The sequence below is a fragment of the Alternaria dauci genome, chromosome 2, assembly GCF_042100115.1.
Source record: "Alternaria dauci strain A2016 chromosome 2, whole genome shotgun sequence".
Lineage (NCBI taxonomy): Eukaryota > Fungi > Ascomycota > Dothideomycetes > Pleosporales > Pleosporaceae > Alternaria > Alternaria dauci.
This window is the reverse complement of record NC_091273.1, coordinates 1,295,003-1,307,985: the sequence shown is the minus strand read 5'-3', so window position 1 is coordinate 1,307,985 and position 12,983 is coordinate 1,295,003. Positions and strand designations below refer to the sequence as shown.

General features: G+C 52.4%; 3 protein-coding genes across 3 annotated transcripts; 2 read left to right on the top strand and 1 right to left on the bottom strand.

Moving 5' to 3' along the window:
• On the top strand, positions 1-1,092 carry ACET3X_002497 (uncharacterized protein; the record flags this gene model as incomplete). The annotated part of the gene is made up of 2 exons (XM_069449246.1): positions 1-595; positions 653-1,092. The coding sequence occupies 2 exons, from the start codon at positions 1-3 to the stop codon at positions 1,090-1,092; spliced, it is 1,035 nt and encodes a 344-aa protein (XP_069309044.1).
• Positions 1,093-2,123: 1,031 nt separating this feature from the next.
• ACET3X_002496 (uncharacterized protein) lies at positions 2,124-3,751 on the bottom strand. The gene is made up of 2 exons (XM_069449245.1): positions 3,375-3,751; positions 2,124-3,201 (listed from the first exon to the last, which is right to left on the bottom strand). The coding sequence occupies exon 2, from the start codon at positions 3,008-3,010 to the stop codon at positions 2,432-2,434; it is 579 nt and encodes a 192-aa protein (XP_069309043.1). The 5' UTR covers positions 3,011-3,201; positions 3,375-3,751; the 3' UTR covers positions 2,124-2,431.
• Positions 3,752-3,906: 155 nt separating this feature from the next.
• Positions 3,907-6,574, top strand: ACET3X_002495 (uncharacterized protein). Its single transcript, XM_069449244.1, has 3 exons — positions 3,907-4,914; positions 4,965-5,618; positions 5,669-6,574. The coding sequence occupies exons 1-3, from the start codon at positions 3,951-3,953 to the stop codon at positions 6,460-6,462; spliced, it is 2,412 nt and encodes an 803-aa protein (XP_069309042.1). The 5' UTR covers positions 3,907-3,950; the 3' UTR covers positions 6,463-6,574.
• Positions 6,575-12,983: the final 6,409 nt, after the last annotated feature.

Sequence of the window (12,983 nt, the reverse complement as noted above, 5' to 3'; positions counted from 1 at the left end):
ATGTACAAGACCATCTCCTCCCTCAGCGCCATCGCGGCTCTCGCTGCCACCGCCACTGCCCACGGTACCGTTACCGGTATCACCGTCGACGGTGTCTACTCCCAGGGCTTCAGCCTCGATTACTACTACGCCAAGCAGAACGGCGGTGCGGTCCCCGAGCACGTTGGCTGGTATGCCGAGAACCTCGACAACGGCTTCGTAGAGCCCAACTCCTTCTCCACCGCCGACATCATCTGCCACAAGGCTGCCAGCCCAGAGGGCAGCTCTGACGCCATGGCCAAGGTTACCGCTGGTGGTGTTGTAGAGTTCCACTGGTCCGCCTGGCCCGAGAGCCACATGGGTCCCGTCATCACTTATGTCGCTCCTTACACTGGCGACATCGCCGCAGTCAACAAGGAGGAGCTCAAGTGGACCAAGATCGACGCTGCTGGCTACGAGAACGGCGAGTGGGCTGCCGTCAAGATGATTGGCCAGAACAACACCTGGCCCGTCACCGTCCCAGAGAGCCTTGCCGCAGGCAAGTACGTCTTCCGTCACGAGATTATCGCTCTCCACGGCGCTGGTTCCGTCAACGGTGCCCAGAACTACCCTCAATGTAAGCCTGACCTATAAGTCCTATATCCAAAACCGATCACTAATCTAACCCCTGCAGGCCTTAACATTGAAGTCACTGGTTCCGGAACCGAGACCCCAGAGGGTGTTGTCGGCACTGCGCTCTACACTCCCACTGACGACGGCATCCACTTCGACCCCTACTCTGGCTCCGTCGACTACCCTATCCCCGGCCCTGCTCTCTTCGGCTCCGGCGGTTCTTCCACCCCCACCAAGCCCAGCACTCCTTCCGCCTCTCCCATCCCCAGCGGTAACTCTACCACCCCTGTCTCCAGCCCATCCGCCAGCGCCAGCCCCGTTGCTACTCCTGTTGCCACCCCCGTCGCTGAGGAGGAGCCTGCTACCTCTCCTACTGCTCCCTCCACTGGCGGTGACGAGCTCCCCAAGACCTTCACCATCGAGACCTTCATCACCTGGCTCGAGGGTAAGGCCAGCGGCTCTGCTTCCAAGGCTCGCCGCCACGCTCGCTCCTTCTTCTAAGCGTCTCGCACGGGCGATGTCTCCCATATGAACAAATTTCGGGGATGGTATGATTGATGGACATTCTTCTGAAAGATACTTTGGTTCGTTCGTTGGACACGACGACTGGTTCACTTCTTTGTGTATAGTACACCTTCTTTGTAGCATAGCGCTTTGGTTATAAACCCCTTTTCTCCAACCTACCACGTAAAACCCAGTGAACTCGATGGTGATGTGAACTATGCCTTGTGATCACTTTTTCATTTCTTAGACTGCCCAAACTTAGTCTAGGACGCTGCTTTATCTTTTCCAGCATCGAATTCCCATAATGAGCGATGGGGAGTTATGTCTAGAAGACTTCAATTCATCCGTATCTCAAAGCCACCCTCAAGGCAGTGTGTATAGCTCTGTGCTCAATGAGAGCCCACGCTCTACCCTTTCTGACATTCGGACCTAGCTTTTACGAATTAGAGTGAGTACCGGGATCTCCTGTCGGCACGGGAAATGCGAGGAGTATCCGACCGAACTCGTCAAGCCTGTCCAAATCTCGTTTCCTGCCGCCCTGCATTCAAATTACCAAATAATCCCGCTTCAAATGACAAAACTAATGACCTAATCGATCGGTGTCCAATGACCCTCGTTGAGCTGGGACCCTTCTGCCAGGACCGCGTTCATCCCCTGTTCGTACATCAACATGCGACGCTAGACACGGCTAACCTCCAAGGCGCAATCGTGGAGTTCATCGCCCCACAGGATACCAAGAAAGGCCTTTTTCATGGCCAGATCTTTGGTGGCGAAGACGGCTGTGCGTTCACAAAAATTCAGGAGGAGAAGCCGACTGTGGCAGGCTCCCCAGGCTCGAACGAGACGGATGAAGTTTCGGCGTTGGATATCGTACATACGCTCGATCTTCCAGGCTCTGAAGGCGCTGGTAGCATCGAGGAAGGCAGACGTAGTGTTGATGGTAGTGTTAACGTTGGCGATAGTTGCTGTTGGTGGTGGGATTCTAATAGTGAGAGAGTTTGGGTTTGAGTTGAGAATCGACGGTGGGAGTAGAAAGTAAATACACTGATGAGACTAACACGTACAAAACCTTCTTGCAGTACGGCACATCCAGCCAATGGTTACGAAGGCATGCTTAGATACGAAAGAGCAATACAATTTGAGGTCTGTATGCCATTTGATCCAAGAAGTGCGTGAGAATTAGCATGAAGAGCAACCACTACCGTTATATACAGGCTTGACACCCACTCGATTATATGGCAGGTCAGATAATAGCCAATTGATGACATGACCTGGAAAAGCAGCACGTTACATCGTGCCGAAGCCGTAAAGTAGTCCGGACCTACCCTCTCGTATACTAAGAATGCATGTTTTGACGCTCCACAACAGCACCCTCAGATGACGCCAGACGCTCCAAATGTCTCCATGCCAGCAACTCCACCCACATCTTAATTATCACTTCCCAGTTGCCCTTGAGTTCATTGATGGGCTTGTGATTCTCCAGAGCAACACCAAGCACAGCCTCTTCATTGTCCAAGTCGACACCACAACGAGAAAGTTCGTTGCCATAGCTCCATCGTGCGTATTGAAAGAGCAACCTGGAGAGGAGAGCACTGAGATCTTCTTCAAGCTCATAAGGTGTAGTCATCACCTTGGAACCAGTCTTCATCTCGGCGAGAAAGCCGCAAACGAAAGGATTGTGATCAAAACTAGCTTGGAGAGATTGCACAGAGCCTGCAGTGATGTGACCAGGGACGCCACCGAGCGCAACAGGATCCATGAGCTGGTCCTCGAGCATACTATAGACATGGTGCAAGATAGCCTCAGCCTCCTCTCCTGTGAATGCGACCAAGTTGTTCATGACCTCCGGCTGTTGGCGGATCTTATCGATGTGTTCGCGGTGGTAGAATTCATTGTTCAAATGCAGGTTTTGCATGAGTAGAGTGAGCGGCTTGAAGCCAACCGAGCGACGGCAGGACGGGTGAGGGCATCGTATGGTCTGATCGTTTTGTCGAACAGCATGGAATTCTTTGGTAAGGCAATCGCGGCAGTGGAAGTCGTCGCTATTATGACAGTAGAGGGCGTACAGGGGAATGGTCGTCGACTCGCAAGACGAGCAGCGGTCGCCTGTAACTCCCATGAGCTGCGGGGCCTCAATTCGAGGAGTGTTCATTGTGTATGAAGTTGACGTGTTGAGTTCCTGGTTGGGGTGATGATCCCACTTGGGTCCAAAATGAAAAGTAATCTGCAGCTTTTGGACGAATGGCGAGGAATTTGCACGGAGAAAAGAACTCACTTACATGCTATCGCTCAGCGTGTTCGCCATTGTCCCTGCGACGCTGTCGCGCATGCCCATTATGTTAGCTACACGATGTCCTTGTCGGCCGACGGAAGAGCCAGCCCGCGCAACAAAAGAAGATTGGTAACCACTGTGAAGCGAGTCGTGCTGTACGTTGGCCCGCCGCAAGATCACGATGTCCGGCCCCAGAGTCAGAGCAAAGTACCCTTGTGCCATGCAGCGCAGTCGATAGCGTTGAGATCTGCGGGCTGACGGGTGATGGTGGGGCTGCTGAAGAGACTCGTGCATACGAAGAATGTCCAAATGGTTCGATGCACATCAATTAAGATGGCCTGCATAGGGTGTGTGTGTGATGCTCTGCATGAGACGCCAGACGGGGTCGTGGTTAGCGATGGATTCGGCGGTTCCTTGGACCCCTGACATGACAGGTGCGCTAAGATAGGATCAGATAAGTGTGTGACGCCATTGAATGCGAGCTGCCACTGGTGCCACGGCATAGCTCTGCGCAGCTGGTCTCTGATCTTAGCTACCGTCTTGAAAGCCTAGGTTGGGCGTGAGAGAGTCATCTTTTTTGTATATGCAGCTCCCAGCGAGCAATGAGAAGCCATCCACCATGGCCGACGAGAGCACGCCGCTGATCCAACGCGTCGACGTTAGACCCCATCGCGACCGCTACCCACACCATCGCCTACGGTTCATATGCACTACCTTGCTCAGCGCAACCATATTCGTAGGAGGACTTGCTGCCATCTTCATCTTCAGCTTTGCGCCGCCCACCCAGGACGAGTTAGCCCCTGCATCACGACTTTCGGCATCTTCGTTATCGACCTCACAGATACCCGCAGGGTGGGCGCAAAAGTCGACCCTAGACTTCCAAGACCTGCAGAAGTCACTGCTGGAAACACCCAGTGCCGAAAAAGCAGAGGAGTGGAGCAGATACTACACAAGCGGGCCACACCTAGCAGGCAAGAATCTCAGCCAGGCGCTGTGGACTAGGGAAAGATGGCAGGAATGGGGAGTCGAAAGCACAATTATTGACTACGATGTCTATATCAACTACCCCAAGGGCCACCGATTAGCCCTCATCGAGGGGATTGAACACACAGACGACATGGCAGACGGCGCCACAACTACAAGCCAAGAATGGAAGGTCAAATACGAAGCGCGACTGGAGGAAAACGTCTTGGACGCGGACAAGTCAAGCCAACTCGCCGACCGTGTGCCCACCTTCCATGGATACAGCGCCTCCGGCAATGTGACGGCGCCATACGTTTTCGTCAACTATGGAACATACAGAGACTTTGAGCAGCTACAGGCGGCAAACGTTAGTCTGCAAGGCAAGATTGCCTTGGCCAAGTACGGCGGCGTCTTCCGCGGCCTAAAGGTCAAGCGTGCGCAAGAACTGGGCATGGTCGGCGTCGCCATGTACACCGATCCTGGTGATGATGGGGAGGTGACCAAGAAGAACGGCTTTGCGACATACCCTGATGGGCCGGCCAGAGAACCCAGCAGTGTCCAGCGAGGAAGTGTCCAGTTTCTGAGTAGGTTTCTACCCGATATTCTCTCTCTGTACTATGCTGACAACCCATAGGCTTCGCACCAGGCGACCCCACCACTCCAGGCTATCCCTCAAAGCCTGGTTGCCCACGCCAGCCCGTTGACCACGCCATGCCGCACATCCCCTCCCTCCCCATCTCCTACCTCGACGCATTTCCCCTTCTCAAAGCCCTCAACGGCCACGGCCCAAAGGCCTCGACTTTCGACGAGAATTGGCACGGTGGCGGGCTCGACTACATGGGCGTAGAATACAATGTTGGACCTTCGCCCGAAAACCTAGTACTGAACTTGGTCAACGAGCAGGAGTACGTGACCACGCCCTTGTGGAACGTCATCGGAATCATCAATGGCACCATTCCTGACGAGGTAATTGTTCTTGGGAACCACCGCGATGCTTGGATTGCTGGTGGTGCTGGGGATCCCAACAGCGGCAGCGCAGCGTTCAATGAGGTCATTCGAAGCTTCGGTGCTGCTATGCAGGCTGGCTGGAAGCCCATGAGGACAATCGTCTTTGCGAGCTGGGACGGCGAGGAGTACGGTCTCGTTGGAAGCACAGAGTGGGTCGAGGAGTACCTACCCTGGCTCTCTGTTTCGACAGTAGCATATTTGAACGTTGATGTTGGATCAGTTGGCCCAGATTTCAAGCTGTCAGCGGCACCCTTGCTGAGTAGGGTGGTCGAGGAAGCTGGTGAGTCTGCCTTCATACTCTGTTAATCTGACTTGGCTAACGAATGACAGCTTACGTGGTGAAATCTCCGAACCAGACAATCGCCGGTCAATCTGTATACGACGTATGGGACAAGCGCATTGAGACCATGGGCTCCGGCAGTGACTTTACGGCCTTTCAAGATTTTGCTGGCATTCCGAGTATCGACATGGGCTTCGGTGGCGATTCCAAATCCGCTGTCTACCACTATCACAGCAACTATGACTCGTTCGACTGGATGAAAAACTTCGGAGATCCGACCTTCGAGTACCACGCTACGATAGCAAAGGTCTGGGCACTTGTAGCAGCAAAACTCATCGATACACCTGTTCTCCAGCTCAACGCCACAGACTACGCGATCGGTCTGCAGAAGTACGTCGACGCCGTCAAACAGAAGGCACGCGATGCCGCACCTAATGAAGACAATGCCGAAATCTGGCAAACTCTAGATGAGGCCGTGTCCCACTTCCTGTTCGCCTCTACCCTCCATGACGCGACCGCCTCTACCCTCACGACCCAATACTCTAACATCGGCGATATACCCTGGTGGCAGCCTTGGAAAAAGGTGCAACTGTACCTTGCCATCCGCGCGATCAACACCAAGTACAAATACCTGGAGAGGAAGTTCTTGTTCCCGGACGGTCTGGATGGACGAAGCTGGTTCAAGCACGTCGTCTTTGCTCCTGGGAAGTGGACCGGCTACTCGGGTGCTACGTTCCCTGGTATTGTCGAGGCCATAGAGGAGGGGAGTGAGGAAGGTGTCAGAAGATGGGTTGGCATTGTCAGCAATGCTATTAGTAGTGCTGCCGACTGGTTGGAGGAGTAGGCGGGGAGTCGAATAAACAGTTTGGACTGTATGTAGGTTAGCTAGTCTATAGTACTGGATCCAACGTGTCCTTCTTTCAATGGTAGCCCGAAGATGTCCATGCTGTGCGAAGCATACAAGTACATTGGGAGAGGGCAGCTGCCAGCTGTCTCTCGCTCAGACCTTTTTCGTCAGTCCCTCGTGACCTCATCCTCCAGTACGTGTTCCGCCTTCTCAAGCTCGAGGATCGCCGCTGACTCAACGTATGAATGGTGAGAACTCTGAGCCAAGGAGTAGAAGTGGCGATGGCAGGATGGTCTGGATACAGCATAATGACATACAGGTTCCAATTGCTTCTCGCTACCTTGACCTGCGCCCGTGTGACATGCGCCAATGGCCTCGCTGTTAGCATCAATCATGGAACGAAATAGACCAGTTGCTGACTAGGCTGACACGTAAAGCTAAAGCTCGATCAGAAAGCCGCACTTTGCTGACGGCAGAGTACCTAGGTAGCTTCGAGCCATGGGATATGGCATAAAGCAGCACTGTAGCCTTCTTCGATCTTCCTCAAGCAACTGGCAAGCCAGAAAACACGATGAAAAAAAGTGACATGGTCTCCAAAAATTGAGTCCTTGGTCTAGGACTGAACCCAAAGGCAGTCCCGGACCGGACTACAGACAGGCGTAAGCTTCGGAAAAGTCCTCATTAGCTAGTCGCCGCGCAAGCACATAGCTGCGTCTTGTGTTTTCTCAAAAATTGGTGCTCTTGAGAGCGAACTATGTAGTTTTCCTGCAAGGGAGAGCAAACAGCGCGCGACTTTATAAAGCCAACAGGGCACGGACGTTGATCTGAGTGCGGCACTATGTCACTACACACGCTCACCACCGGTATCTCTAGCGACCCCCGAAGATTATCCATCCCGGACAGTGCTCAGTCCGGAACAAATAACCTCCAGGTCATGTGATCGTTAGCGTGCCCAGCCAACGAGGAGCATATAAACTCCCTCTCTCCAGCCCACTCCTTCTTTCCTCATTATCCCCGGGTTATAAGGGAGCCTCGAAGTTCGATGGCTGCCTTACCCTCCCCTTTCAACCAATCTTTTGACCCTAGCCGATGGGTCACTGAACTTGTTCATACTCGTTGGCACATTGTCGCCAGTATTACACTGCCTCTGGCTGACATAACCTTTTTCATTAAGTCTTCTCGCTTGCGAGTTGCTTGAGGAAGAAGAGCTTCTTTCCATTGTACTGCTTTTGTTTGTGCGTTATTGACTCTCGTTGGTTGTTGATATCTTGTGGTAGCCGTGGAAGCTTCTCGGAAGTGAGCATTTGCAAATTGTATGAGCTGTGTTGATGATGTCCACCTGGCTCAATTCATTTAGACTTGGAACAATAAGAGTTTCAAAGTATTGATTGACATGTGGTGAGATTCTTTGGCTGCCACTTTGGCGTTCAAGTGTTGGTAGCTAGCAGTGACGCGTTCAATGTTTTGCAATCACAACACTGGATTTTGTTGTCGACACAAACATATTTGCCATGGCGTGCGGCCTTTCTTCACAACGCGCTGAACCTCCATTGTATTGCTTTCAATCGTATCCATGTCTACATCTGTGAACCTTTCCCGCCCGTCTACCCAGGCACGCTGGCCTCGCCTCTGCTGCGGCCAATCTCCAAGCTATCCATGTGTTGTTTCACCGGTCGAGTACCCTGCGGCAACGACAAGTCGCAGCAAACCAGTAAATTCTATCATATGGAAGAGCAACTACGAGAGAGCCATATGTGTATGCGCAATTATCACATCTACTGACGCCTCTGCAGACAGCCGCACTGCCCACCGAACCCTCAACAGCCGAACACGCCGACGTCTCCTTCCCATACACGAGCTCATACAAGGATATACCACCGGCAAGAGATACGTGCTTAGTTTTGGAAAAGCCACGGGTGTGGCATGGAGAGAACGGCCACTCATACTAGCTGGGCTGAATGCTGTAGGATCTACGTAGCCACCTGCAGGTCACAACTCTGTCCATGGTACCATCTCCATCTATTAGCACCAGTATCTGCAGATTATACGGTTCAAAGAAATTGATTTCAGAAATTTTGTCTATGAAGGCGCTTTCAGCCACACACTCGTCGCCACTGTCGCCGCGCACATGTCGCTACGATGCGACCAAGTCTTTTGCAAACTTGAACAGACCTCCAACAATCGCCCGGCGAACTACATGGTGACAACTTGAGGAGAACACCCGTTACAGTTGTGTATGCTGGTAGTCAGATTGGTTGTTATCCGCCACCATCTCCCCCCTTTATTTTTCCTGTGGTGTGGGAGTCTGCCGGGACAAGACCGTTCGCCAGGCAAGCTGCAGGCGGGCGCGCAGTTCTTCCTTCAAAGGAGTCAATTGATATGTTGGAAAATCGATAGGGATTGAAGAGCTTACTTGGCTTAGTGACATGAGCCACTCCATGTTGGCCTCTTCTCGGGCCAAGGCCTCGTCGATCTCGATGGTGAGCAGAATGACCTCGCGGTCAAGGCGTCGCCCCACGATCCGGGCTGCTCAAAGTTCCTGGCAGTTCCACCTTGGTGCAACTGCCCATCGCTCGATTGCGGCATTGTTGTCGCGGATGTCTTGCTCGAGGATGTCACGCTCAGCAATGAGCGTGCTGGCGAGGCGAGGACGGGAAACAGGAGTTTCCGTTGCGTGTTTGTATCTGTGTGTGGTGACTTAAAGACAGAATCAGCTGGGCACTATAATAGCATTTGAATCGAAAGGTTTCTTACTGTTGTGCTGAGATGTGTTGAATAGTAATTTGTCCTCGCGGCCGCCCTGTCATGAACGTCAAACGCCCCGACCTGGCGACGTGACCCACAATTCGGTTAGCTCACAATATTGTCCTTCCCCTCTCCCCTTCTCCGGACTCACTTATAAATCTCTTCTTACTCTCTTCTTACTCTCCACATCCTCATCCTCCAGCAACACTTCCCACCACCCGCTACTACAACAAGCTAAGTCCCCTCTCCCTCCCCTGCCTCCGCTTCCCATATCCTGTGGCTCAAAGCCCACCCATTGTTTCCCCGAGATGAACGCCGTATCGGCAGTTGTAGTTGTTGATCTCATGATAAAAAGCATTTTCTGAGGGAAACCCAACCCAATCTCTCCGATACCCCTCTAAGCATACAGTTAACCCACTACAGTTCCTTCGCCAAATCCTTCACTGCCGTCCCTTCGCCGTCGGCGGCGCCGTCTGGACAGACCAGGTACCCCAAGTGCCACAACAAGCTAAGTCCTCCCCCAAACCCCTCATCCACTTGCACAATGGAGCGGCCTATCTACCGACACTCAATGATGAGACCATGATAGTTTTCAACGCTTAGCCCCAGAAGTCTTCTGGGGCTATGGTGAGACCCTTACCGAAGGCATTTGGATAGCCTGAGAGTGTCAAGGGCATGAAAACCCTATGAAACTTTGCTTTTTTCTCACTTGCAATCTCCATGATCAATAGTAACGCACAACAGATTCTCTCCGACCAAGCCGTGATTTCACGCCACCGGCTCTACCATCAAAACCTTAGCGTCAACAGAGGAGGCAGGAGGGGGATCTATAAGGTCTCCAAGGACTAGCGCTTGCGCTTTCATGACCATCAAGACTACACGGAGCTCTGGAATCTCAATATCCAGAGCTCTCACGTCTATGGCTTAGATCAATTTGGCAGCAAAGGGGAACGGCATGATGTTCTATCTGTCTGCCGTCCCTAGCTGCTGCCTACATACAATGCTCATATATGACCATCCAACAAGAATTGAACCAATGCTTTCTTCATAGCAACGTGTCCTGAGTCTATCTTCTGTACCGAAATACGCGTGACCTCTAGACACCCTTGACATCCTTTGATTCTGTGATTCACGTCGTACCAGAGCCTCAACGCCTAGTCTGAAGACCTGGTACGGTTCAGTGTTGCTGTGTTGACACTGGTCTATTCTCTATCGTAAAAACGCAGAACAATTTAAGACCTTATTCTCGGCTGTAGACCTGCTTAAACATGTCTTCAAAGCTTTGATATCCAGAGACTCCAGCATTTGGTCATAGAGTGCGAGTGTCTGCGATCAGCTGAGCCATCAGTCGGGATCCTTCTGTAGCAGTCCTGGCCTTGGCCTGATGGATTCTTCGGGTGCATGGCGAGGCATTATAGGCGGCAACCGTACTCAATCCCTACGAGGTCGTTGATATTCACCCTACGTTGGTTCGGTGGTACGCTCTCTTGGTGGAGACTTAAGGTTTTGGATGGTGGGGACATGAAAGGCACTATGTTGCACAGGTCGCAACTTCCACGCTAACGGGCCAACACGACCTTTCCATCTGCACATCGCTTCGACTCACGCAAGCAGTAGTGCCTCAAATCAACATCCAGTCTCATGTCCGTCTTCCAATAACCATCAAGCTGTACTGCTAACGGCTCATTGATGTTGTCGCTCGGCGTGCGAGCTCTGCACAGAACGACACGCTCCACGGTCTAGTCCAGGTCAATTCTTGGTCTCAGAACGACGGCACTGCAACAAGCGGGTCAAAGAGTCTACGGATATCGATACGCCCCTCGCCTCGACAGTACCACCACTTCATCTGCTCATGGCGCGCTGTTCCCACCGACGGATAGCCGACAAAAGGTCCGACGTCCGCCTTGGCTCACTATACCCGTTCTCTGACTCTGAGTAGATCAGAGTTGATTATCAAGAGATGACAGTCCATCAGGTCGAGAACGGCGGCACGAACTCGCAAAACGCGGTAGAGAAACACTTGTGGCGCAAGCTGCACCAGAAAGCCAGGAAGCAGCACCCCTACGGCTCTACAAAACGACGAAACACCATACAGCGGCATACCTGCTCTAACAGGCTTTCGTTTGTGCGCCCAGTCATCCTAATGGGAACGAGTGGGATGGAGATACGCGCCGTCGCGCACATCGAGCTGGAGAGGACGGTGTGCTACTCATACCCCACCGCACACAGTCGGTCAAACCAACTTCAACTCGGCTATCTGACACTACAACGTTCATATGTGAGATAGCATAGTGGCTCAGGAGCACGGTGTCGTGACTACACTAGCTCGCTTTGATGACTGTAAGCCACTCGGTACAAGTTAGTAGGGGAGATGGGAAAGACATGAAGGTAGCTGTAAGAGAGCAAGATTGACGTCGCCTGGAAGGTACAGACTGCCTCAGCTAACGCCGAAGAACAGTCGTTTCATCGCTCTCCACATCCTCTCCACGATCATCACGCGCATTTCACGTTCCAACGTCCTCCGCTATCCAATCTACACACCGTCGCCTTCTCGACCCGCCACCCCATCTTCGCAGAGCCAAAACCTACACGGCGCGGACACAGCGATTCCGAACAACCCCGCCTCATAGCACACGAGCAATCCCAGGGCCATAAATGGAGTAGGAAGGTGCGGCAATGAGGCAACAAGGACTTCTGATGCTGAAGCTTGTGAAGGGAAGTAAGGGCGTGTGTCTGAACACTTTTCGGGATCGACAAGGGAAGAAGAGACCGGGACATAACTATGAGGGGCAGCAGCGCGCAGAATGGAAAGCAGTAGACGAGAGAAAGCTACTGGCTTGCGTTCAAAGTGCTTTGAGCGGAGTGGCAGACGGAAGACTTTATTGAGAAGGATGGGGATGGGGATTGAGTGTGAAGAAGTGCTGTGAGAAGAAAGCAGGTGTAGGATACACAGCGCCATTGGCGACCGGCCTCGCAAAGGGCAGATAGGGTGATCAGAAGGGAGGGTTGAATGTTCGGAAGAAAGAGGCTAAGATGAGCAACATAGCGGCATAGGCGATAAATTTCGACAGAAGGATTCAAAGTAAGGAATCGTAAAGATGAGAGACGTGGAAGGTGCAGCCGTATGCGGAGGGATTGAAGGAAGTGGAGACAAAGAAAGACAACGAAGCATGCACTGGAAATGTCGTGAAAAGGAGGACGAGCTAAGTGGTTGGCATAGAGTTGAGGCATGACATATGGAGACAAGTCAGTCGCGGGGTATCCCCTGCTCATACGGCATAGAATCCGAGGCATATGGAACAACCTGGAGAAGGCAACGCTGGAGTGTTAGCTGAGTCTGTGGTTAGCATCGAGCTCAGAAGCTCTTGGAACAATCAGCCAAAATGGTCGTGCCTTATACGTTGAAGACATTCAGGCCATGAGCCTACACAGCAGCCAGCATAGTTGATGGATTGTGATGTCTGAGTGGGCCGCCTAACGAAAAGGGGCCGCCGACCTTGGTGTGTCTGATTTTCAACTGTGATGTAATTTGTGCTTATGGGTTAGTCTCTCACCCTGTACCGAACGTGCTTGAAGTCAGTTTTCTTTGGCGTCGTTCTCATTTGGTGACCAACCAATTTGAGGTGTGTTGCAGATCAAGCCAACGGCTTGCGCAAGGCATTGCAGATTTCGAAAAGCGTCACACCTAGCGATCTACCGTATCGCGAGTGGCGAGAAACATGCGAACCGTAGCATCGGAATGATGCCGGCACACTTCAGTTGTAGCGATTCGC

Coding starts and splice junctions, on each gene's coding strand:
- ACET3X_002496 (XM_069449245.1), bottom strand. CDS start 3,010: ATGCAAAACCTGCATTTGAACAATGAATTCTACCACCGCGAACACATC.
- ACET3X_002495 (XM_069449244.1), top strand. CDS start 3,951: ATGCAGCTCCCAGCGAGCAATGAGAAGCCATCCACCATGGCCGACGAG. Junction 4,915..4,964: donor AGGAAGTGTCCAGTTTCTGA/GTAGGTTTCTAC, acceptor GACAACCCATAG/GCTTCGCACCAGGCGACCCC. Junction 5,619..5,668: donor TAGGGTGGTCGAGGAAGCTG/GTGAGTCTGCCT, acceptor AACGAATGACAG/CTTACGTGGTGAAATCTCCG.